Consider the following 26,856-nt stretch of genomic DNA (forward strand, 5'->3'; position numbering starts at 1 on the left):
TACTTGTGCGTTGAGTGAAAAAGAATTTTCTCTGATTAGTCTTAAATGTGCTACTTGCTAACTTCATGGAGTGCCCCCTAGTCCTTCTATTATCCAAAAGTGTAAATAACCGATTCACATGTACTTGTTCAAGACCTCTCATAATTTTAATAACTTCTATCATATCCCCCCTCAGCAGTAAGATCATCTCCAAGCTTCTCCAAGCTGAACAGCCTTAACTTCTTCAGCCTTTCCCCATAGGAGAGCTGTTCCATCACCTTTATCATTTTGGTTGCCCTTCTCTGAACCTTCTCCATTGCAACAATATCTTTTTTGAGATGCGGTGACTAGAACTGTACACAGTATTCAAGGTGCGGTCTCACCATGGAGCGATACAGAGGCATTATGACATTTTCCGTTCTATTAACCATTCCCTTCCTAATAATTCCTAACATTCTGTTTGCTATTATTTGTTTTTACGTTTCTGCGTCCCTCCTGAAATAGCCCAATGGCGAAACACAATCCTTGTCCGAGGACTTTATTATGTTTTGTTGGACCTCATGTTTTTGATCACTGACAATAAAGATATATTTTTTTCCATCAGCAACTTTGGAAGAGCTTTTTGGTTGTTCAGGACTCAGGACTGATCCTTTGGAACACATTGTCCCACAGGTTTTTTGTTTTTTTTTTGTGGACTTCTCAAGTGTAGATTCCATTTCTGCCTTTGGACTATTGCTCTGGCATGACAATAACAGCAGCAGCTACCATCCCAAGTGGCACCAGTGGGAAATCTGACTGGCATAGTGTGGCTTCACGTAGAGCTTTCATTGCTCTGGCAATGCTGCTCAAATAGGCCCACAGACAGACAGCTGTTACCTAACAAAGCTGTTTGTAGGCGTGATGCTGTAGATGATGAGGTCCTTCCGATAGCTGAACGTGAGATTGCTGCTGATACAAGACTCTCTCTCAAACTGGACGCAGACGTGCACAGCCTCAGAAATAAAGGGCACCGCTGGCATCGTACATATGATGGTACTGTCCAGACGCCTGTCAAAGAAAGATGAGTTAGAGAGCAGTCCAGGGACAGGCTACAAGCAGACGGGAAACTTTTTATTATTACTTTTTTTTTTTTTTTTTAAGAGAAGGCATAAACTGCCTGATTTGTCCAGGATCCAAATGGTGTCATATCTCCAAAAGGATCAGGTGGTAAAGCAATAATCACCACCACCACCACCACAGTCCAAAGCATCTAAATCTCAGCCAAACAGCCTAGAAGGCACCATTCTCAGCCCATGGTTCAGACTTTAACACTTGATCTTAGCTCAAAATGAGGGCAAGAAGCAGCTGGGATGTGCTTGCTTGGTGCAAATTAAAGGCTGTGGGCACAAAACACCCAGGTGCGTAATGGGACTAGATGGGTTGGCTGGGTCATGAGGTGCAGAGACGTATTACACTAAATATTAATTTATTTTAAACCTTAAATGGTTCTTTACACAGACTTAAAACATTCTCATGATTTTGAAAGAATAGTAATAACATTGCCATTCTTTTTATTTACTAAAATATTTATAGTCCACTTACAGTGATGAATCATGCTAAGCGGATTCTGGTTTGCTCTGTTTTTCTCCTCCTCCTTTTCAGAGCCTGCCACCATCATGATAAACTACAACCCCCTTTGGAACCCAGGGCATGTGCATGCACCTCGATTCCCACCTCTAGGTGCCAATGATGTGCTATGACTGGGATTCCCTGCCATCCTGGGGCTGAAGACATTGGAGTGGCAGCACCACCAGTGCATGTGCACCTCGATTCCCACCTCCGGTGCTATGAATGGGATTCCCTGCCATCCTGGGGCTGGAGACCCTGGAGAGGCAGCACCACCACTGCATGTGCACCTCGATTTCCAACTCTAAGTGTCAGTGTTGTGCTATGACTGGGATTCCCTGCCATTCTGGGCAGTCTCACCAGTCCCTGTTGACTTGATGATCACAAGTCATGTTTGAGAAAGGTCAAACCTAGGTCTCTGCCATTGGGCTGATGTCAAAAAGGACAATTTTTTTTTTTAAATTAATGAATTACATCTTCTTAATTTTAGAAGTAAAAATTACTTCCAACATTTATTTATTTATTTAAAAGTATTTACCGTATATACCGTTTTATAAAAATAAATTTTGTCAAAACGGTTTACAGTGGGTAAAATGAAAATTTAAAGAAAAAACAATCAAAATCAAATTAAATTTAAATGTACATAAGTTAATTAATAGCTAGAAGAAATTCTAGCATAAAATAAATCATTTACTCAAAGTAAAATAAAACGTAAAACATTGTTGCCATGGGACTTACTGTTGCTGGGGGAAGGGAAGGAAAAAGGGGAGGAAGGTAATGGGGTGAGAGAACAATGATGAGACTGAGAGGGAGGGGGGGAATGTGATGAAATGAGTAAGATGGATGAATGCTATAGATAAGTCGGTGGTATATGTTAAATGTTAAGTTTGATCTTGGGTGGGAATATTAAATGCAAGTTGGAAAAGATAAGTTTTAAGTGATTTTTTGAAATGAGAGGGATTTGATATTAACCGCAGTGGATTTGGAAGAGAATTCCAAGTATTGGACCGGCTACCGAGAAAGCTCTCTTTCTGGTAACATCTAGCCTGGCTTGTTTGGGTGAGGGAATATCTAGGAGATTTTGAGTGAGTGATCTTAGATGTCGTGCAGGTTTGTAAATCCGAAGTAAAGAACAGAGCCATGTGGAGGTTGGATTGTGTGGATCCATGGATAGTGGAGAGAATTTTATATTTTACCTGAACTTTATGGGAAGCCAGTGTAATGATTGCAGAATTGGGGTAATATGGGGGCCAAAATATATGCAGGGAGAAAGACCATCTTTGGCTTTCATGTCTTGCCTTGTGCTTTATTCTTCTGTAATACTGTAATTCTATAAAAAATGTATTACTGGGATGGACATGCAGGGGTCATAGGCTGAATCACAGAGTGCTGGGCATCTGCACCTGTTACACCGGAGAGTCCATGGAAGCTCCCCCAAATGCATCCAGGAGTTTCCGAAGCTGCTGTTTGGATAAGGGCACAAGTGTTTGAATGTGGAATGTAGGATTATTTTTGCAAACTTCTAGCAAAAGCAGAGAGACCAGAGGGCAGAACACGGGAATCCAGTTTTCTTTCTAAGCCAATAGGAAAATAAAGCCTGAGTTTAGAAAAAAAAAATAACCTGTGGCTTTGGCAGACACCAAGGGGTCAATTTTGAATCACCCGCAGTGTAGGTACTTGGAATGCATGGATGTTTTATCCACCCCGGGTATTTCCCTTTGAGAGTTGCATTCAATATCCACGATCTCAAAATGCTCTCATACATCTCAACCTGCTGCCTGTACAGACACCCAACTGGGGACAAAACAGCGCAGATATATTTGCAAATCAGATATAGAGAGGCTGTTTTACTCTCCTGACCTAAACACAACCCCAGGGACACCTCGATTTACTGTGACTAGAAGTCTGTGTGCTATGAAAGCCCGAGGGCACTTTCAGCCGCACCATGGGGGTCGATCTTCACCCCGGGTAAGCACCTATTTACCCGGGAAAATCACTCTGAAAGTCATCGTCCACATGATCAAGACACATTGTAAGCTGTGACGGAATGACTAGGGACTCACACAGGGTCAGAGCACTGCTGGCTGTCATTGACCAGCACACGCAGATCAGAACCGATGTTCAGATGCTTCCCGGTGATGGTGACTTTGGTTCCACCTGCTTTAGGGCCAAAGCGGGGATACAAGGAATGCACCTCAGGGACCTGCAGACAAAAGAGAGTCCATCAGCCCAGACATCTCGTATATAAACAACTGGGAGTTAGAAAATAGAGGTCTTTGCAGAGTCTGCTAATACTCAGCTGCTGCACTGTGTAGGTCCTTACTTTCCTCCCAAAGAGCAGCATGAGCATATAAGATGTTTACAAGTGACCTAGTATGGACACAACCAGTTCACCCAGCATTGGTTCTTGTTTCAAGAGGGAATTTCATGTCAAGTAAGTCATAAGGATTGCATATATTTAACTCATGACTTATGCAAGACCTTCCTGTATACTCCCCTCACATACACACGCACACACACACACACACACACACACACACACACACACACACACATCATCCATTCTGCTTGTTGCAATCCATGCCAATGTTTATCAAAGCAGATCTAAGTTAGAACCTGGAAGCTCATACAAGGAAACAGAGGGGATTTTCTTGCTCTGAAGAGGAAGGAAAACCTCTGCTTTTGTATCTGATATCATACGAGGATAATCGGGTTTGTAAGCAACTGCCGTAGGGCTGTGCAACCTTATCAATGAATGTCACCCTATCACCTCGGACAGATGCCTCAGAAAGAAAAAAATGCCAGCCTGTGCTGCGTTCCTGACGGGGTAGAATAGAGCTCAGGCTGTGGTGTGCTGGCCTCTCCCCTGGGAGGAAGAGACCATGATGTGCTGGGTTCTCTCCTGGGAGGAAACAGAACTCAGACCATGAACTTCTGGGCTCACTTCTGGGAGCTCACTCATTCTCTAGGAAGTGCTGAAAGTGAGATTTTTCAGCGGCTTTTCTTTTTGATTTTCAATCCAGCTTAGATTCATTCTTTTGTCATCAAATACTATCTGAGCTGCCATGCTATTGGTTGGTTCTGATTACATCATAGGTGTTATATTGTTAATTAAGCCACAGTGAATTCTGGAATTTTATATCACAAAGCTTGCATAAGGTCTTTAGATGAATGAATTATCTGTCACAATAATGTAAAGTTTGGCAATCTGTCAGCATAACGGGGAAACAAATATGTGATCAGTCCGTGCCATCCTATCTGATTAAAGATGATCTTACTCACCCACATAAGAGTACTTCAGCCATGCATCCTATCTGATTAAAGATGATCTTACTCACCACATAAGAGTACTTCAGCCATGCATCCTATCTGATTAAAGATGAATCTACTCACCACATAAGAGTACTTCAGCCATGCATCCTATCTGATTAAAGATGATCTTATTCACCTCATAAGAGTACTTCAGCCATGCATCCTATCTGATTAAAGATGATCTTACTCACCACTAAGAGACTTCAGCCATGCATCCTATCTGATTAAAGATGATCTTACTCACCACATAAGAATACTTCAGCCATGCATTATCTGATTAAAGATGATCTTACTCACCTCATAAGAGTACTTCAGCCATGCATTTATCTGATTAAAGATGATCTTACTCACCTCATAAGAGTACTTCAGCCATGCATCCTATCTGATTACAGATGATCTTACTCACCACATAAGAACTTCAGCCATGCATCCTATCTGATTAATGATGATCTTACTCACCACAAAAAGTACTTCAGCCATGCATCCTATCTGATTAATGATGATCTTACTCACCACAAAAGAGTACTTCAGCCATGCATCCTATCTGATTAAAGATGATCTTCTCACCACATAAGAGTACTTCTCATTGGACTTCCCTTCTTTGCTGACATTTACTAAAACACGAAATCTGAAAATACATCCAGGGCCTTTCCGGTCCGGCATACAATTCTGAAACAAGAACGGGACAAAATGCATAAATTGTCAGAACTGAAGACAAGAATGCATGCATCAGGGGTACAAAGAGAAAGGGATGCATGGATTAGGGGTAACAAGGAAACCCAAGGAAGGAGAGGGGGAGTAGATCAGGGGAACCAGGGAGAGAGGGATGCATGGATCAGGGGAACCAAGGAGATAGGGATGCATGGCTCAGAAGACCCAAGGAGATAGGAATGCATGGATCAGGGAATAAAGGGAAAGAGATACATGGATCAGGGGAATCAAGGAGAAAAGATGCATGGATCAGGAGAATTAGGGAGAAAGATGCATGGATTATGGGAAGAAAACAGAGGATGCAAGATTCAAGGGCAAAAGGCTACCTAGGATATCGGAACCCACAGAAGGCATGGGGGTAACCTGCACAGAGCAGAAGTTGCTACCAATGTTCCCTCTAAGAATTAAGTTGCTGTGAGCAAACATTTTTATTTGTGAGCAAAGGTTTTTGGTTACATTACCCTTTGAGCTATTTGGGCCATAGCGGTATGGGGCCTACCACAACCACTCTGGGCCTCCTATCTCTTGAGGCCATGGCGCCCTGTGTGAAAATAGTTGATGGTGCCCCCCTCCCCCAACTGATCCCTGCTCCTTGTGGGCAAAGGGTAAGACAGGATGAGGAAGAACAGCTAACACTACCCCCATCAGATTGACATGGATTAGCGGAGATGAGCACACTTTCCCCCTGACCTACCCACCACTCCAGTACTAGTCTGAGAAATATAGAAATACACATTCTTAAGATATAGAAATGCTGCATATACAGAAGAAAAACTATTATTTCAAGTTCCTTCAATCATGTGTCCCTGGATTACACATCACCGGCAGAACTGAGCCAAAAAATCTCTAACACAAATTTCAAATTTTGTCTAAATAACCAAAAATTAGAGCATACCCCTAGACTATGAATACCTTGGCCTGCCATTAAATGTTTCTGGCAACTTGGCTATAAGACATTACAAGAAAAACTCCTATGAACCCTATATGTAATAAAGTAAGCCCTAGCCAGTTTAGCTACCCAGCATAACTATTTTTAAATCATTTGATAACATTGCATCAACATTTTCAGAAAATGAATACAAGATGTTATTCAGATGATATTAACACCTCACAAACTACACAAAATATATCCACAGGTTGCAGTTAACTATTGGAGACAAATACAGAATACACAGACCATAAAGCATAATTAGAAATATGCAGACAAAAACTGAGCTGCAAATCACAACAAGCCAGATGCTGAACACAGTGCAACATTACTATTCAACATAAAAATCAAACAAAATCAAGAAATAGAAATCATGAATCATAATAGTAAAACCATACTAATAAAAAGAATAAATATTTCAAAGAACATAAGAACATAAAAATTTGTCATACTGGGTCAGACCAAGGATCCATTCAAGTCGAGCATCCAAGTACATCTGATGAATAAAACATCCAATAATTACAACATGTTATAAATTTCCCAAAACACCAATAAAATATTTCAAAACAGCAGAAACATCAAATAACACCCAATAATTAAAACTCCTGCTCTCCATGCCTTAGATCTTTTGATTTCCAGTCACCCTGAGATTATCATGGATTGGAGGGGACCTCATAATTTTTATCTTCTCCTCTCTCTCTCTCCCTCACACACACACACTCACTCACACACAGTTTATGTTCATTCTCTTACATGCTCCTCTCTCATATACATGCCTGTGCTCTCTCTCACATACACAGGCTCACACACACTCTCAGGGTTTCCTCCTCTCTTTGGGCCACGGAAGGATAGGCTCCACCACAGCCCTGCCAGCCTTCTTGACACCTTTGAGCCACAGTGGGATGGACTCCACCTAACATTTATGCATGGGGGTAATCTGCACAGAGCGGTAGTTACTACCCTTAACAGAAAGCATGGGGGTAATCTGCATGAAGGAGCAGTAACTACCCTTAACAGAAAGCATGGGGGTAACCTGCACGAAGCAGCAGTTACTACCTTTAACAAAAGCATGGGGGTAACCTGCACAGAGCAGCAGTTACTACCTTTAACAGAAAGCATGGTGTAACCTGCACAGAGCAGCAGTTACTACCTTTAACAGAAAGCATGGGGGTAACCTGCACGAAGCAGCAGTTACTACCTTTAACAGAAAGCATGGGGGTAACCTGCACGAAGCAGCAGTTACTACCTTTAACAAAAAGCATGGGGTAACCTACACAGAGCGGCAGTTACTACCCTTAACAAAAAGCATGGGGGTAACCCACGGAGCAGCAGTCACTACCCTTAACAAAAAGCATGGGAGTAAACTGCATGAAGCGGCAGTAACTACTAGAGATGTGAATCAGAACCGGAATTGGTTCGGATTCCGGTTCCGATTCACATGTGGCTTTTTTTTCATCGGGCCCAATCGCGATTTTGTTTATCGGCTGCACCAGAGCCGATAAACAAAAAACCCACCGCGACCCTTTAAAACTAATACCTTAGCTTCCCCCACCCCCGACCCCCCCAAAAACATTTTACAGGTACCTGGTGGTCCAGTGGGGATCCCTGGAGCGATCTCCTGCTCCCGGGCCGTCGGCTGCCACTAATCAAAATGGCGCCGATGGCCCTTTGCCCTTACCATGTGACAGGGTATCCATGCCACTGGCCGGACCCTGTCACATGGTAGGAGCACTGGATGGCCCGTGCCATCTTGTGCTCCTACCATGTGACAGGGGCTGACCAATGGCACCGGTAGCCCCTGTGACATAGTAAGGGCAAAGGCTATCGGTGCCATTTTGATTACTGGCAGCTGATGGCCCGAGTGCAGGAGATCGCTCCCGGACCCCCGCTGGACCACCAGGGGCTTTTGGCAAGTCTTGGGGGACCCTCCTGACCCCCACAAGACTTGCCAAAAGTTCAGCGGGGTCCGGGAGCGACCTCCTGCACTCAGACCATCGGCTGCCAGTGTTCAAAATGGCGCCGATAGCCTTTGTCCTTACTATGTCACAGGGGCTATCGGTGCATTGGTCAGCCCCTGTCACATGGTAGGAGCACAAGATGGCACGGGCCATCCAGTGCTCCTACCATGTGACAGGGTCCGGCCAATGGCACGGATACCCTGTCACATGGTAAGGGCAAAGGGCCATCGGCGCCATTTTGATTAGTGGCAGCCGACGGCCCGGGAGCGGAGATCGCTCCAGGGACCCCACTGGACCACCAGGTACCTGTAAAATGTTTTTTGGGGGGTCAGGAGGGTGGGGGAAGCTAAGGGATTAGTTTTAAAGGGTCGGGGTGGGTTTAGGGGTTATTTTTGTGTGCTGTTTTTCCCGCCCTCCCCCAAAACGATAAGAGAACCCCCATGATCAATATCGTGGGGTTTTCCTATCGTTTTGGGGGAGCCCCCGATTTCTGACGATTTTGAAAAATCGTCCGATATTTTCAATCGTCCGAAGCCCGTTTCACATCCCTAGTAACTACCCTTAACAGAACGCTTGGGGTAATCTGGAAGGAATCAGTTACTAAAAGCAAATTGCTGGGTAGACTAGATGGACCATTTGGTCTTTTTCTGCATCTTTACTATGTTACTATGTTTAACAAAGCATTCTTTCAACTGCTAGAACTATTTTTTATTGAACTGAAGGCAACGTTTCAACATGACCAACCTAACATGTGTCTTGTGTTAAAAAGCTGGATTGTGGCTGTATAGAGTGGGATGTGGGTTTATAGTGCTATATTATCATGTTAGAGTGGGATGTGGGTTTATAGTGCTATATTATCATGTTGATGTGGGTGTATAGTGCTATCTTATCATGTTAGAGTGGGTTGTAGGTGTATAGTGCTATATTATCATGTTGGTGTGGCTGTATAGTGCTATATTATCATGTTAGAGTGGAATGTGGGTGTATAGTGCTAAATTATCATGTTAGAGTGGGATGTGGGTGTATAGTGCTATATTATCATGTTGGATGTGGCTGTATAGTGCTATATTATCATGTTAGAGTGGGAAGTGGGTGTCTAGTGCTATATTATCATTTTAGAGTGGGAAGTGGATGTATAGTGCATAATTATCATGTTAGAGTGGGATGTGGGTGTCTAGTGCTATATTATCATGTTAGAGTGGGAAGTGGATGTATAGTGCTATATATATTATCATGTTAGATTGGAATGTGGATGTATAGTGCTATATTATCATGTTGGTGTGGGTGTTTAGTGCTATATTATCATCTTAGCGTAGGCTTTAGGTAGTATTATGATACTGGATTATTCACTTTGATCTGAGCAGTTTAACATTTGAGTGCCTACTTACGTTGAAATGTTATTTTAAGTTGATTTAGAATGACCCATTCTCAATGGGGATGTGCGGCAGGGCTAAAGCAATCAGACATCAGGCTGTGAGTTTTGTCATGGGCCTCCCTCCTAATGCTTGTATCCCCTAGGTGTAGTCTAACCCCACTGCTCCTGAGCTTCTGGCTTCCCTCCTAGAGTGCAGAAGTGTTAGATGGGTAGGTTCGGCCTTTCCTGGGAATGGTTAGCTAATGGCCACAGCACTACATGAGAAACCAGGACAACAGCAGCTCTGGTGCTGATTGAGTTCCACAGATGCCAGATTTTTACTGTCCAGGTCACTCACTCTTCAGACACCACATATCTGTCTTCAAGAAGGGCACATTTCACTCCACCGATGCTCACAGCATCGATGATGTCGCTGACTCTGCGGCCGAGGTTCCTTCCTCGGATTGTAAGAAGCGTTCCTCCTTCCACAGGGCCCCTGAGGGGCTCAATCTGCAAGGAAACAACAGGACAAAGGGTATGAGTAAAGCTTTTCTCTTCTTTTGGAATAAGGTCAGCAAGTAGAAGATAGCATCACCTATTCACCTCAGCTCTGACTACTGTAAATAATAATTACTAAGGGATCTATCCAGAAAGAAATCTGGGTCACTTTTGCAATTGTAGCAGAGCCCTTGAAAGCTGATGCTGTATGGCCATCAATTAAACTGCAGTACTCTACTCCTTCTACTATTAATACAAGTAATGTTCCTACAGTTACTGCTACTCTTGCTGCTCTTTCTACTCCACCTCTGCTACTGTGACTAATACTGCTATCTCCATTCCACCTCTACTACTGTAATTCCTGCTGCTACTCCTGCTGCTATAACTGCTTCATCTGTACTGCAATTCCTGCTTTCTCTACTTCACGTCTACTATTGCAATGCCTGCTGCTGTCCCTGCTCCACCTTTACTACTGCAATTGCTGCTGCTATCTCCATTCCTCCTGCTGCCTCCTGCTGCTATATCTGCTTCATCTATACTGCAATTCTTGCTTTCTCTACTCTACCTCTACTACTGCAATTCCTGCTATCTCTACTCCATGTCTACTATTGTAATTCCTACTGCTGTCCCTGCTCCACCTTTACTACTGCAATTGCTGCTGCTATCTCCATTCCACCTCTGCTACTGCAATTCCTACTGCTACTCTTGCTGCTATATCTGCTTCATCTGTACTGTAATTCCTGCTTTCTCTACTCCACCTCTACTACTGCAATTCCTGCTATCTCTACTCCACATCTTCTACTGCAATTCCTGCTGCTATCTCTATTCCATCTCTACTATTGCAACCCCTGCCCCTGTCCTTGCTCCATTCTACTACTGCCAATGCTGCTATCTCCATTCCACCTCTACTATTGTAATTCCTGCTGCTACTCCTGTTGCTATATCTGCTTCATCTGTACTGCAATTCCTGATTTCTTTCCTCCACCTCTACTACTGCAATTCCTGCTACTATCTCTGTTTCATCTCTACTATTGCAACACCTTCTGCTGTCCTTGCTCCATCTCACTACTGAGCTGTTGCTGCTACCTCCATTCCATTTCTACTACTGCAATTCCTGTTGCTACTCCTGCTGCTATATCTGCTTCATCTGTACTGCAATTCCTGCTTTCTCTACGCCACCTCTACTACTGCAATTCCTGATATCTCTACTCCACTTCTACTACTGCAATTCCTGCTATCTCTACTCCCCCTCTACTACAGCAACTCCTGCTGTTATCAGCAGGAATTTCTCACTATCTTGCTACCCTCTTGCTACCCCCTGATAAACTTGAAGGGTTGTGACTGTTTCTCCTTGACAGAATTTCTGCAATTAATATATTACAATGTTCCAATAAATCTTAATGATGAAAGGGAAAGAAGCCATGCTACCATAATGAAAATAATACCAGGTTCAAATTCCACCCCACACTTCATGTCTGATTCTGAGCGAGTCATTTAACCAGCTCATGCTCACACTATCTGTCAGCTCTTTGTTATAGGAACCTTGTAACCTCATGACTTATCTCACATAGGGGCCGATGCAATAACATGTGGGTTATAACTGTGTGCAGAAAGTCAGAGCACAGTTCTTAACACACAGGTACAAAAAATGGTATCTTCTGATGCAGTAAGCCAATGTTATGCTAAAAAAGTGCACTGACTGGAGAATGTGCAGACAGACCCGCATTAAAATGTGCAATAGGCACAGGCTGAATGCACAGTTTAAACTCAGGGGAGCGGGAGAGTCTCTCAGATCTGATTTATAAGCAAAAAACTCATGTTGTGCGTGCATAAAAGACTTTTTCCACACAAAATGTTCAGTGCAGAAACCATTTTTTGTGCACATAGATCATACTTATGTGCAGAAAACATACTTTCAGGGTACAAAGCAAGTTTTCTGTGCACAAATCCCGATTACAGGTCCTGCTGTCAGAACTTCAGCTTCTGCCCCATAGATTGACACAAGCCCTGGAAACTTTACTCGCCTCTGACCAGCAGGAAAATTTCGAGCGCTAAGCAAATCTGAGAAGTCAGGGCATTTTTCTGCAGAGGGAGGTACTTGTTATTAATGCCTTTATTTGCATGGGATGGTGCACAGTTTTACGCACAAGTATTTTGCGCAGGAAACTCCTTGCTGCATCGGGAGCAACATTTGCACACGAAAAAATGTGCACACAACTGCGGGAAAATCCTGTGCTCTCTGCTGAAGGCATCTTATTGCATCGGCTCCACGGTGCTGTGCACACCGACAGCATTATAGAAATAAATGATGCATTTGTCCGTTTGTGTGCATAATCCTTACCTTCTTAATCTCCGGAGCAGGGCAGGTGTCGGGGATCTGCTGGGATTCGACGTTCAGCTTGCAGGCGGAGCTCGCCTCGGTCCAGATACAGCGGTGTCCCAGATCCACGCGGCCCAGACACTGCGAGCAGTCCAAGCTTCCAGAGGCACAGTTATAGACCTCCACTAAAACAGCAGAGAAAACCTCATGGGAAACCTTTCAGCCTTTCCCTTTTGAGCCATTCCAGTCATACAGAACCATCAAAGCTACACGCTTTGCATATTGTTAAAAAAAAAAAAAAAAAAGAAATGAAATTAAATTGGTTCCAGGGAAACAAACTACAGTATCTGACAGCCACATCACAACTGACTCCAGCCAGCCAAGCAGTCACCGTAGCTGAATTTCAATTGCAAAATCAGATTGGTTCAACTTTATGGCATTCAGTCTTAATTTCCCTGTCCAGCTGCTTTTGGTTTCAAGGTCTAAGATTTCAGTTTCTTTTTTTTTGACTTTTAGCCCAACACCGCAGCAGCTGGGGGGTCCTCCCTGCTCTACCTCCTTCCCAAACACCTTAGAATTGAGGGCTTGATGTAATACGGTGTGGGATAAAACTGGGCTAAAACTCAGGTTCCAAAATGTTTAATTCCCAATGTAAGAAGCCAATGTTATGCTAATGCACTAGGAGTTAAAGAGCTGCGCTATGGAAACTGCACACAAAGACTGACCCCACATTTGAACACAAGGGGGGGGGGGTGTCTCTCAGATGTGATTTATTTATTGATTTATTTATCGAGTTTTATATACCGTCATTCGGTTTCGCCATCATAACGGTTTACAAAAATACGAAGGTTTACAAGTTTAAGGAGGATAACAAGGTTTCAAAAAGGTTTAAAAGATTGTTAACATAGGGATATCATCGGGGGTCCGTGGAGGCCGCACCGGACCGCAGCGCCGAGACCCAGCCGACGACCGACCTCGCAAGGCCTGGCCCACCGAACACCACGAGGCCTGCCCTGTAGATGACGTCATCGCAAGCGCTGGGTAAGGGGATTTAAAATCCAGCCCCTACCTCAGGTGCCTTCTCTTCAAGGCCGGCTTGTCTCGCCCCCCCCCCCCAGCGATCGGCGAAGACCCATCGGGGTCCGTGGAGGCGCACCGGACCGCAGCGCCGAGACCCAGGCGTCGACCAACTTCGCAAGGCCCACCCCACCGAACACCACGAGGCCCGCCCCATAGACGACGTCACTGCAAGCGCGGGTAAGTGGATTTAAAATCCAACCCCTACCTCAGGCACCACACTGGGCATCGTGCGCCAAAGGAGCGCGACTAAGGGGCAGGCCCCTTAGTGCACCCCTTTGTGCCGCTTCTTTCGACCGCTCCAGCCTTCCTCAACACGCAACATAGACCAATTCAATAAATAATCTATGAGCAACATAACCATATACATTTACACCTCCCTCCCATCGCACGCCTGACCTCCCTTCAAAGCTGCCTCATAGACCGCAGCTGAAATCGCTGACCAATCAGCTCAGGCCCGCTCACAGTCCTGCTGTATCTACCTCCACTCTAGGTCCCCCTATACACCTTCCTCCTCCCCCCCCCCAGCATCCTCTTACAATATGGATACAAGAGTCACACACCCTACACAAGCCACCCACACCCCCTACAAACACTACCCATTTAACACAACAACAGGAGCCAACCTCAGAAGACTTATCACCATTCCCCTCTTCCATGACACACACATGGCTGCCCTATCAGTCCTTACCCTTCTCTTACTGAACGCACAGTCCATAGTAAAGAAAATCCCCCTCAATTACCTCCTCACAGATCAAAATCCAGACCTTCTCTGCATCACAGAGTCATGGCTCAAAAACTTAGATACCCCCCTTATCAATCAATTACCAACAAGCAGTTACAACATCTTCTCCATTCCAAGACCCAGAAAGAAAGGAGGCGGCCTCCTGTTTCTAGCAGCCAAAAAACTTAAATTCAGCTCCCCGCTGCCCCTCGAAATCAGCCTCTTCAAATCCAAAGCTCTACAAATCCTACTGATTTATGCCCCTGGGCATTCTCAACAAGGATCCCTGCCCCCTCCTCGAAACCATAACGTCTTACATCAACACCAATCACCCCACCATCATCCTAGGAGATTTCAACCTCCACATTGACAAATCTCCCCATTCCCATCATGTGAGTTCCTCCTCAACACTCTAACTGCTATGGGCTTCAAACAAATAATCAACTCTCCCACACAAAAATCAGGCCCACCCTGGACCTGATATTCATCAACAACCAAGTAACACTCTATTCCCCCCCTTCCCCTGGTCAGACCACATGTTAATACAAACCAAGCTCCAAGTGGACCACACCCATTTCCACTCCCACAAAGACAAAAAACTCATTGAATTCACCAAAATGCTCCAGTGAAGTCCTAGAAAAAACCCTACGGAAGCCCTAAAACAACTGGATACCTCCAATACCATAACTGCAGTTAACTCATGGACCACAATCAACACGGAGATTGAAAAAATATATGCCCAACCATCAAAAAAGAAATAAGTACCTCAGCAAAACACAAAGCACCCTGGTATAACCAGGATCTAAAAAACATAAAATGCCAGTTAAGGCAAGCTGAAAAAGCCTGGAGAAGAAACCCTACAAACTATGTGACCGATACAGAACACTGCTCTACATATATACAACAGACATCAACAAAGCCAAACGGAATTTCTGCTCTAAAAGAATTCACAACTACCATACAACCCGGAGTCCTATTTGATTATGTCACACAACTGACTCGCCCCACAAACAACACCTCAAACAGATACCCAACAATATCCAGTCTTAATTTCACCCAATACCTTAAAGACAAAACATCGAACTAAGTTCAAATAGCCCACCTATCAACCCTGAACCCCCTACACCATCATCCCTTACTACACCCAAGTGGTCACAATTTGAGACCGTTGCCTCCACCGAGGTGGAAACTATTATCCGGAAGATAAACCCAGCGGCACACCCACTCGACCCCATTCCAACGAAAACCTCAAACTAATCCCGAACTGCCTAGCAAGACCCATTGCGGGCATCATCAACCTTTCCCTTGAACAAGGTCTCCTCCCGGATTCCCTAAAAGTGCCGTGGTAAAACCTATTCTAAAGAAGCCTCAACTGGATCCGACCATCCTGTCCAACTACCAACCCATCTCTAACTGCTTTCCTGGCCAAGGTCATCGAGAAAACAGTTAACCACCAACTCTCAGAATTTCTGGAAAACCAAAATATACTTGTTCCTCCCAACACGGTTTCAAGAATTTCACAGCACCGAATCACTACTCACCCTCACAGATACAATACTTCGAGGGTTTGACAAAGGTACTTCCTTCCTCCTAATACTTCTTGACATTTCTGCCGCATTTGACACGGTCAACCATAAGATCCTAATCCACAGACTACGAGAAATTGGTCTCAATGGCACCATTCCCAATGGTTTCAATCATTCCTTTCCAACAGATCCTTTAAGTAACTACAATAGTACAACATCAGACCTAATACCCCTATCAAGGAGTCCCAAAGGCTCATCCCTATCCCCCACCCTCTTCAATGTTTATATGCTGCCATTATGCAACTATTTGGACAAAGCAGGCCTTTCCTATTTCCTATACGCCGATGATGTACAGATTCTGCTTCCCATCAGAGATAGCATCAATAACACACTAAGCCGATGGGAAACATACCTTACTGATATAAAACGTATCCTCACCCAAATGGCACTCACGCTCAACCAGAACAAAATGGAAATTCTTACCTTTCGAGCAAAACTTCAACTCCCCCCCAGACCCCCACAACACCGCTCAAATACAAACTGCTCACAACAGTTAGAGATCTCGGAGTCACCTTGGACAAGGAATTAAATTTTAAATATCATATCAACACTCTGATAAAAGGTTTCTACAAAACAAATCCTTAAAAATCTCCAACCCTTGCTACATCCTCCAGATTACCGGACAGTGCTACAATCCCTCCTCTTCGCCAAGTTAGATTACTGCAACTCCCTCCTAATAGGCCTTCCCGCTGCCACCCTCAAGCCCCTCCAGCTCCTTCAGAATGCAGCCGCAAGATCACTAATAGCAAAAAAAAACAGATCACATCACACCCCTACTCAAACAACTCCACTGGCTACCTGTCCCATTCAGATCTCAATATAAGATTCTCATGCTCATCCACAAAGCAATCCACAATGACAAGACCAGAATGCTTCAAGAACTTTACTCCACCTCTGACTAGGGTAAGATTTCCAGCACTAAGAAAACCTGAGTTCCGCCAGCGAGGAAAACCAGGGCCGGTGAGAGCATTAGGTGGACTAGGCAGCCACCTAGGGCTCCAGAAGTAGGGGGGTATTGGCGTTGGGTGCAAGGGCACCATTGTTGAAAAGAGCGAAAGAGGCTAGTGACGGCAGGGAGGTGGATGACTGGCAATTTGGTGCAATTCAGAGATTAGGGGTGCTAAACTCAACCCGCAAATTACCCTGTCCTGGACACAGTAAAGAAGTCTGTACCCAGAGGCCTGGCACCTACGTCTGAATGCCCACATGGGGTGTATGTATAGTCTGCAAAGTACTTATCATTGTGACTGCTTTGAAATCAAACATTCGGTCAGAGATTTTAGTTTCCAAAATTCCTTCTTCAAACTTTTGATGGTTATTGCTGTTCACAGATCTACCTCCCATTTTACTAGCAGGGGCATGCAAAGGGTCTTCTTTCTACATTCTGGATAAGAGCATGTATGTTGAATTTAAAGGCCAACTTTATTCTTTTTTGCATGGCGTCTATACAGTGCCTTTATTGCAAGAATGAAAATGTTTTTTATTAGAGAGGTTGAAGCGGCTCATTTTGAGATGAAGAGATGGTGAGAGGATATCTCCTAACACAGTAATGCCTTTTCAGTAGCCCCCTACTGAAAATCCCAGGCTGCATCCCAGGTGGACATTCCAGCATGAGAAATCAATGACCCTCTTCAACCAGTCCCTGGTGCGGAGAAGCTGAGATCTGGGAGAGCGAGCAAGAATGAGTTCTTAAATGCTAATTTTGGTTTTAAAAAACATCTGCTTTTAAGAGATACCTGCAGTATTTCAAAGGTTCATGCAACATACAGCAAGCAGTAAGACTGCTCTTGCTGGATTTTCTCCTGAATTCCTGGGGGCAGCCAGGCCTAGAGCTGTGTCACCAGTGACCTCATGAGGAGCATAATGTGATTGGTTCTTTCCGTGCCATGATGTCATTTCTGACATCAGAGCTGATAAGGACTAACTGATGATAGTTAATAGGAGATAAGTTGTGAACTTCCAAGAAATTGATAGGAACTTGGGGGCAGCTGCACAGATTTCAACAATCATGGATCAGTATAAAATCTGTAGTGGATACAGGGGGAGTATTTGTGCTGGTCCTGCTTAGTTTTCAAATACTGCTCAGGACACAGAGAGAACAGCTGTGGACTGGTATGTGGTATCCTGGGCATGCTTGTTAGAGCAAGGACTTGCCATGTTATAGTACATCACAACCTGTTGTTCCCATGGTACTCGTATTCAGCTAATTAGGGACTAAGGGCATGGCTCTGATGACCTTCCACTGGCTGGCTGGCTGGCTCAGAAATCCAGATTTTAGACTGGCTTAGTCTGCTGATGGGGAACCAGTGGCCCAGAGTCTTAATTAACAGCCCAAGAATTACCTTCAATAAACAGAATTCTTCCTGAGAAAGAGAGTGAGACAGAAGCACAGAGCTTATCACAATAAGAGACGGCAGATAAGCGCAGTTGGAAATTTCCAGCCGAACTCCTGGAACAATTGAAAACGAATGAAGCGGGTGGCTGGATGAACAGACGAATGCACCATTAAAAACCTAAGTCTGGCACATTTTAAGTTTCTGACGTACAATGCTTCTGAGGGAAAAAGTGAACCTTTACTGTTCTTCTGTAAAAAGTTTATTTTCTGTTTAATATAAAGGCTTAAAGCCAATAAAAAGAATATTAAATTAAAGAAAAGACCATATAGAGCCAGAGGAAAGGAACTGAGTTTCTGAGGCAGCTTCACAGAGGACTGAAGAGAAGCCTTCAGCACTGGATTCTCTGCTCCTAATGCATCACAGCTGGGCCCTTCTCTTCCCCCTCCCTCAGCTTGGCTTATCTACTTTCAGCTAAATTCTTCCTCTGACCCTGGGAAAAAAACCCCACTTTTGCCTTATTCCTGCCTAAATATTCCCTGGCAGTGCTGAGGTTCACGTTCTGTTGGCCAAGTGATTATCATCCTGAGCTGTCCTGCGTGCGTGAAGGGAAACAGCCCCACTCCTGAGGGGAGATGAAAAGCTCTCTCACTCTGCCACTAAAAGCAGCTTTTATACTTGACCTACGATGAGCCCAGAACCGTGAGGAATAAAAAATCTTATCGTCTGGAACCTGTCATCCTCTCTGGACTGTCGCGGAAGCGTCCGCGGCTCCTCCTGTACTGCAGGCTCACCGGGAAGCGACGGCTCCTCTCCGAGGTGTGGAGCTGCAAGAGGGAACAAAACAGGAGAGTCAGAGCTGCTGGGCTGGCAGGCCAACCTTCAAACGTCATGGTGAGGTAAAAGGCTGGAGCGCAAAGCAGGAACTGCTTTTTCAGAAGGAACCACACAAAATGGCTGATTTTTTTATTTGGCTTTTTTTTTTTTTTTACCAGACCGAGGGGCTGTGCCTCTGGGGGGGGAAAGTGATGGCTGTTATGAATTGCACCAAAGAAAAGGCTATTATGGTGCCCACGGCACAGGTTAGAACATAAGATCCATCAAGCCTGGCATCCTGTGTCTGACCGTGGCCAGTCTGGGCCACAAGTACCCAGGAGATCACATAAAACAGATCTATTTCCCTGCTGTTACCCACTCCCGGGGATAGCGATGGCTTTCCTTGGCCATTGCTGTTCTGTGGGCTTTTCCTTCAGGAACTTGTCCGCACATCTTTTAAAGTGCGGTTGAAGAAGACGGGCCGAAGGCTCCCACAGTGGCCCGCGGTGCAGCTGCAGGAGATATGGGCTGATGAGGAAAGATGGCTGCCGCTAAAGCAGAGAGACTGGCACTGAGAGATAGGAGTCTTCCTGCCTGGAGGGGTGGCCTGTGTGTTGCCTGGACATATTGTTTGGGGGGAGGGGCTCAGACAGAGAGAAAAATGGAAACATAAAAAGGCTACTGGATCATATTCAACTCTTCCAAAGATGTATTTTTGGTATAAATCACATGTGGTATAACAGTGTTTGGGTGGAGCATTCATTATGCCAAGGGACTCATATAAACTGGCTAGCGCTAGACAAAGGTGCAATTTCCCATTACGCATCCCAATGCCCGGCAGCACCCTGAGACCTTCACACTCAGTTCTGCCAATGCACCTCACTCCTGCCCTGCGGCACCCCCTGCTATTCCAGTCATTTTTTTTTTGTGTGTGTAAGATTAACCCCATTCCTTCATGTGTCTATATTAAACGTACAGTCCTGGCATTATCCGCGATTCTTATGCAGCAAAGTCTATTGGGATTTCAGCCCTTGAGGGTGCGGTCATACTGCTCCACACCCTGACCTTGGTGAACATGTGCGGGGAGCGGTCAGCAGCACATGAAACCTTCATTCATATCATGGTTAAGACAGGAGTTACCTAAAGCAGGCTCACGTGCTGAGTGTGCCTTAGCAGGAGGGAGAGGCAGCACGGCCCTCTCCAGACTTCACGTGCCATTTGCCGCTGTCAGGCTTAGATGATATTATATAATATAACATTGATTATTTGTATGATTTCACACTCTGAGCTGACGGGAAATAATCTCAGGCCATAGTAAATGATCTTTATCTCACTGTGCAGGGAAAGGTAAATCTACGTGAGGAGCACGCTGCGTATGGTGGAGCGCACTGTGTATGGGCAAGCATGCTGCCTATGGGTGGCACATGCTGTCCGTGGGGCCGTGGGTGCCGCATGCAAATCACACTGTCCATGGACAGTGTGATTTGCCTAGAAACACTGTGCTAAGCAAAGCACAGTGTTTCTAGGCAAATCACACTGTCCATGGACACAGCATGTTGTCTCTGAGCAGAGCATACACTGTGTGTGGGCAAAGCATGTCGTCTGTGAGCACTCAGTGTTGTTTGCAAAGGTTCTGACACAGGAACAGCAGATGCATGCCGCATATTAATTATTATTGCTTTGTCCTGTCACGTGGGTTTGATTCTTGACTATGAATCTTACTCTTGGGTCCGGTAAAGGCAGGGCAGGAATCCATTAAGCAATGATTTTACAGCTAATGGTCAGCATCAGAGGTGCTCGAGGCAGGATGAACTTTCCTGATTCCATGAGTTTACCAGTACTGGCAACGAATTGAGAATAGGAGGGGCGGGGGGGGGGGGGAGAGAATATTGGAGGCATCACAAATTAGCTAGTACCAGACGCATTGTGATAAAAAAGCTTTACTGAAAAGCTTACAGCAGCCTGGCAGGTTTCTCTGTGCAGAGCAAACAGTAATGCAGAACAGGGAGCATGGACCAGCCATAAAAGTAAGCCAAAATTAAAAAGCAAACCCTGATCAGGCCTTACCAGAACATTGCTGCACTGCACTGCTGAGGCGTTCACCCATCTAGCTTCATACGTCCTGTCCACTCCAAAGTCACACTCCAAGCTGCTGTCCTGTGGAAAGGAATGGAAAGAGTTCTCCGTTGGTTGCATTTTCTTTTTTTTTTTTTTATTGACTAGTAATGCTCTACTTCTTAGTAAGCTCACAAAGCATGGAATCACTTCTCCGTGTTTATTGGCTAGAAAAGATGAGCCTCCCGATCCTTATCTGTCACAGTCTAATTCTACCTTGAAAGCGTGGAGTTTATACCTGGCAAGGCTCCTGTTTGTGTGTGTGTGAACTGGGAAAAGTGCAAACAGCAACTACTGGATCCAGGCGTGCACACAGCCGGGGATGCAAAGGTCTTAAATTATCACCTTGCACAAACCAGCCATTATTGTGAGCATAGGGTTCAGTCCAGCTGGTGCTGGACAACTCTCACACTTTACTGAGCGGAAGTGGCATATCCAATTACAGGGGGAGGTCAATACCAGCCCTGAAGGGCTGCAAACAGCTCTGCTTTTCGGGATATCTGCAACAGACATAGGTCACACATTTGTACACAAAGCTAAGTGGTAATTCTATATATTTATTTCTTTAAAACATCTCTCAGCCATTTTCCCAGCCCAACAAGGACTGTCAAAAGCAGTGATTTTAAATAAATAACCAAAATGGCAAAACATATCTTAGGTTTCAAAATCAACCATTGCAAATGCAAAATAAATGTTCCACTGGCAGATGTGAAGGGAAAATCCAGTAGGACGGTGTTACCCAAGCTTATCTAGCTGGGTTTTCAGGGCTGCCATAATGAATATGGATAAAATAGATTTTAATACCCTGGGTCTCCAAGTATGCAAATCTGCTTCAGGCATATTGATTATGACTATCCTGAAAACCCGAGTGACTAGGAGTCCTCCAGGAGAGGGTTAGAAAACACTGCAGTAGGACATCCCTGTTATGGGGGTCACTCTTCAAAGGGCTTAGACACCTCATGGGGCTCTGACGTACTCTGTGCACATGTCAGTGTGCAGTTGTGTGCACACACCTTTAATCCTGATTTAACAAGAAGGAGCACACATTAGTACTCCTCCACACCATGTTATCAAGGCATTAGTTACTACTCCCCAGTGCAGAGAGGTGTAGGCTTAATACAGGTTTTCTTAATGGTGGAAATTTAACTCCTGGTCAGTGGTGCAGTAAAGTTCCTGGGATCAATGTAATCCATGGAATTGGACCTGGAGTTCATGGTACAGGGGTCCTGTACTTGGGATTGATGTTCAGGAAACAGGATTTGTGCATATAACGCACTGTTTTACTCCCGTTGTATTAGCTTACTGAATCGAGCGTTCACTAATTTTTGTGTGTGTGAGTACAGAAATGTACATTTTACTCACAACTTATTATATCAGGAATTTTGGAATTAGGTCCCTAAATCAGACCCTTTCACTGAGCACCCAATGTGGGGGCCTAAATTTAGGCAATTAAAAGGTGTGTGATTCTAGGGGGTAGAGGGGTACAGGAACAAAAGTTAGACATCTAGAGCATATATTTTGTGATTGGTCACCTAACTCAGGGAGCTAAATCTAGACAAAAGCATTGTAGGTCTAAATTTAGTACCCTAGGCACCTAAAATTAGGTGAATTTTCAGCCCAAATCATTAGACGCCTAACTAAAGCACAGAACATTTTTTTAAAAATTGCCCCAGAAAAAAGAACAGTGAGCTGGACTGCTTCGTTCTATGGACACATGTTTGCTCCTGCTGGAACAGCTGCAGAAAATGAATAGTGGCCACCTGCATTTTGGGAAGCAACTGTGAAAAAAAAAAAAAAGCCACTAGCATGATGGTTCCCAGAGAAATTTACACTGCTTCTCTCGGGATGCAAAGTCACTTTTGACAGGCCCATTGGTTTAGGAATTTCATCTGACTAATTCTCAACCAGTACTGGTTGGCACTCTCTCCCTGAATTTTCTCAATTTTGAGCTTGAAGTGTCACCACAGGACTAATCGCCAGCCCTTCTGGTTACCTGCAATGTGGCCACATTTGCAAGTGACACTGTGATGTCCAGAGAAACTGCCGTGGGTGCCGGAGGCAGTAGGGTGGGTATTATCCGTGGACAATCTGCATGCTCTGTCATTTACAAAAAGAAGGAAGGAGGTGCATGAGACATGACAGCCAGGAAGAGCATGATGCACATTTTCAGAAATAACACCTGGGAGGGGGCACTAATTGCCCAGGAATGCCCTGTGCCCTATCCATATGGGGCTGCTGACATTGCAAGGTAGATTTTATATACTTAAGGATATTTTAAAATAAGAAAAGTGCTTTTAATACTAATGCAAGAAGACTGCAGGGATTCAAAGTGAATATTCTAATTAATTATGAGGAGAAATCCACAAATGTAAAAAAAGGAATATTTCCATTTTTTTTTTCCATAGCAGAGGGCAATGTATCCAAAGTACATTCCAGACCCTTAAACTGCTTGGAAGTTTTAAATTAAACTGCTTGGAAGTTTTTAAACAAGCCCATGAGGGAGGGAAGGGAATGTTTGAAAGTGCTCGTTTGACCCTGAAAAAATGTTTGCAGTCCTTATCATGACATTGATCTTAAGCAAACGCCCGGTAGGTGCTGCCCTCCGAGAGGGGATTAAATAGCCAAAGAGAACATTAAGGGAAAGTTTAAATCAACTTTCCGGCGCTCAGATCTCCCTCCAGGCGCAGGCTCTGGGCGTGAGCGAGCGCAGACGTCAGCGGCGCTGGAGAGACGCGCGGGGTTATTCGCTGCCCCGCACGGCTCTCAGCTCTCGCACATGACAGCGCTGGGCTTGGATTGCTACATAAATAGACTTCAGGAGATGGATGGGGCCAGCTCGCCTCGGACCTCTGCCCCTTTCGTTTGTTTTTGGAGAAGCTCGTTTAGGAGGGGGGGCCCTTCTGCAGTCCCACTGAGCGCTGGGGATTGGAGCCTGCAAGGAATGGCCCCCGGGGGGGGGGGGGGGAGGAGGGGGCTGTCTATTGCTCTGCCAAGGACCCTGGTACTCCTCTGGGTCTCTGTTTGGTTGTTTGTAGGGGGATTAGCTACAAAGTTAAGTCATGAAAGCGCCACAGAGGTTAAATCAGAGCAGTGGGAGCATTTGGAGACATTTACTGGGGCGATCACTCAGTCTCCCAGAGTAGACCCCTTCAATAACAAGTCAGGCAGGCGTCCCCTAAATTAAGAGCCCCCCTCTCCCATGACAGCCCCTGCACTGGCTCTGCTGCAATGGGTTCCTACCGTTAGAAACTAAGGATCCCTTCATAAATCTGAACACAATTTCAAACTGCCTGCAATAACTCTGGGCAGGCAGCTGGGGAAAGAAGAGAGCTGGAAGGTTGGGGAGCCAGGGACGCCAGAGCTTTCAGGGTGATGGGATTTTCAAGAAGACTCATCACCCAGTAAAAGAGAAAGGGGTGGTGGGGGAGGGGGGTAACCTGCACAGCAGGGCAGATACTGCCATAAGAAGCTTGCTGGGCAGACTGGGAAGGACAATTTTGCTCCTTTTCTGCCGTCATCACTGTGTTACTATGTATCAGGCCGAAACCAGAAAACCGCGCGGGAGAGCCCGGCGCACGCACAGGCCACTCTCCTGGGCGCGTGATCCAGGAGGGTGGCCTATGCAAATTAGGGCCCGCAGTAAAAGGAGCGGCGGCTGTCAGAGGGTTTGACAGCCGACGCTCAATTTGCCGGTGGTCGGTTCTCAAACCCGCTGACAGCCACGGGTTCGGAAACCGGACAAACAGGAGCCTTGCAGCAAAATTGAGCGTCCGTCTTCCAACCCGTGGGCCACAGGCAGATTTTTTATTTTTTTTTAGAATTTTAATATTTTTTTATTTTTGGGGCCTCCGACTTAATATCGCTATGATATTAAGTCGGAGGGTGCACAGAAAAGCATTTTTTTCTGCTTTTCTGTACACTTTCCCGGTTCCGGCCGAAATTACCTCTTGCCTTCGGGCAGGCGTTAATTTCTGAAAGTAAAATGTGTGGCTTGGCTGCACATTTTACTTTCTGTATCGCGCAGGACTAACTAACAGGCTCATCAACATGCATTTGCATGTTGCAGGCGCTATTAGTTTTTGGGGGATTGGACGCATGTTTTCCTTGCGCTATTATTACCCCTTACTGTATAAGGGGGTAATATTAGCGCGTGGAAAATGTGCATCTAGACGGGGGCGCACCGTACTGAATCGGCCTGACTGAAAATATCGATCACTTCTACGGCAGCAGCGTACCAGTGCCAGGCAAGAGGATTCACATGATTGCAGCGGAGAGCAGTGAGGAGAAAGGGTCCTGTCTGTGCCGGGAGCACAGTGCGGCACTGCCAGCCTTAGGAAGTCTGCGTGTTTCTTGATGTAGGCACGGGGCACTCCAACAAGGAATCCAGGCTGCAGAGCATCAGTCTATGTAGGTCAGGGAAACCTCCACTATAAAACACCATGAACGTTTTGTACTGTAAGTTTTTTTTTTTTTTAAATTAAGCAGAATCTTGCTGGAAGGGAAACTACAATAACAGTATATAAGTGGGCCCGCCGCTGCCAGACCATCAGTTAAAGAAGAAAGCTGCATTTCCGGATGCGACTGTATTAATCCCCTGCAGCCCGGCCACTGCTAAGCCAGGTGGGCAGATGCAGGCACAGGAAAGCAATGTCTTACCGCCGGCTGTGTCCGTGAGCTCTGGCACGCAGATGCATTGACACACACATGTGCTCCTGAACACACCAGTGACAGTCCCATTTGCTGCGAGGCAGCTGGTGACTGTGCAACTGAAACACAAAAGCACACGGGGAGATTTTAAAAGACGAAAACACACCGGAGGAAGATGGCAGGGTGAGCCAGGAAAGTACACAGGCCCTTTGCTACAAGGGCTGCAGCCTTTCCCATCCAGGGTCTGGAGGACCTATTCTACCCTTCAAATCCACAGCTGCACTAACTGAACAGGTCAGCAAATATAAAGCATGAGACATCTGTGCTAAGCATCCGGGTACAGCCATGCAATCACAATCTATGAGAAACCGGGGACCAGGGCTCACAGACACATCACCAGCAAGTGTGCAGGGGCACAGCGTCGACTATTTATAAACTATGCACTACCCGTCCTGCACTCACTCAGAGACTCCCAAACCCAGACCGTTTACTACTGGTCCCTGCGCTCTCTCAGAGACTCCCACCCCTAGCCCTTTTACTGCTGGTCCCTGCGCTCTCTCAGAGACTCCCACCCCTAGCCTCTTTAACTTCTGGTCCCTGAGCTCTCTCAGAGACTCCCACCCCTAGCCCTTTACTGCTGGTCCCTGCGCTCTCTCAGAGACTCCACCCTAGCCCCTTTACTGCTGGTCCCTGCGCTCTCTCAGAGACTCCCACCCTAGCCCCTTTACGCTGGTCCCTGCGCTCTCTCAGAGACTCTCACCCCTAGCCCCTTTACTGCTGGTCCCTGCGCTCTCTCAGAGACTCCCACCCCCTAGCCCCTTTACTTGCTGGTCCCTGCGCTCTCTCCGAGACTCTTCATCCCCTAGCCCCTTTACTGATGAGGCCCTGTGCTC

The 26,856-nt window shown here is 45.5% G+C and overlaps 1 protein-coding gene across 1 annotated transcript in view; it reads right to left on the reverse strand.

Moving 5' to 3' along the window:
- Nucleotides 1-26,082, reverse strand: part of LOC115082642 (plexin-D1-like) — a gene marked incomplete at its 5' end in the record, with an annotated part of 71,317 nt that extends 45,235 nt beyond the window's left edge. Inside the window, 10 exon segments of the mRNA XM_029586845.1 lie at nucleotides 856-1,026; nucleotides 3,648-3,787; nucleotides 5,464-5,517; nucleotides 5,520-5,565; nucleotides 10,206-10,357; nucleotides 12,687-12,850; nucleotides 19,119-19,212; nucleotides 21,269-21,358; nucleotides 23,310-23,413; nucleotides 25,973-26,082. Coding sequence (XP_029442705.1) covers nucleotides 856-1,026; nucleotides 3,648-3,787; nucleotides 5,464-5,517; nucleotides 5,520-5,565; nucleotides 10,206-10,357; nucleotides 12,687-12,850; nucleotides 19,119-19,212; nucleotides 21,269-21,358; nucleotides 23,310-23,413; nucleotides 25,973-26,082 — 1,125 coding nt within the window.
- Between the last annotated feature and the right edge of the window lie 774 nt (nucleotides 26,083-26,856).

Source organism: Rhinatrema bivittatum, unplaced genomic scaffold (genome assembly GCF_901001135.1).
Source record: "Rhinatrema bivittatum unplaced genomic scaffold, aRhiBiv1.1, whole genome shotgun sequence".
Lineage (NCBI taxonomy): Eukaryota > Metazoa > Chordata > Amphibia > Gymnophiona > Rhinatrematidae > Rhinatrema > Rhinatrema bivittatum.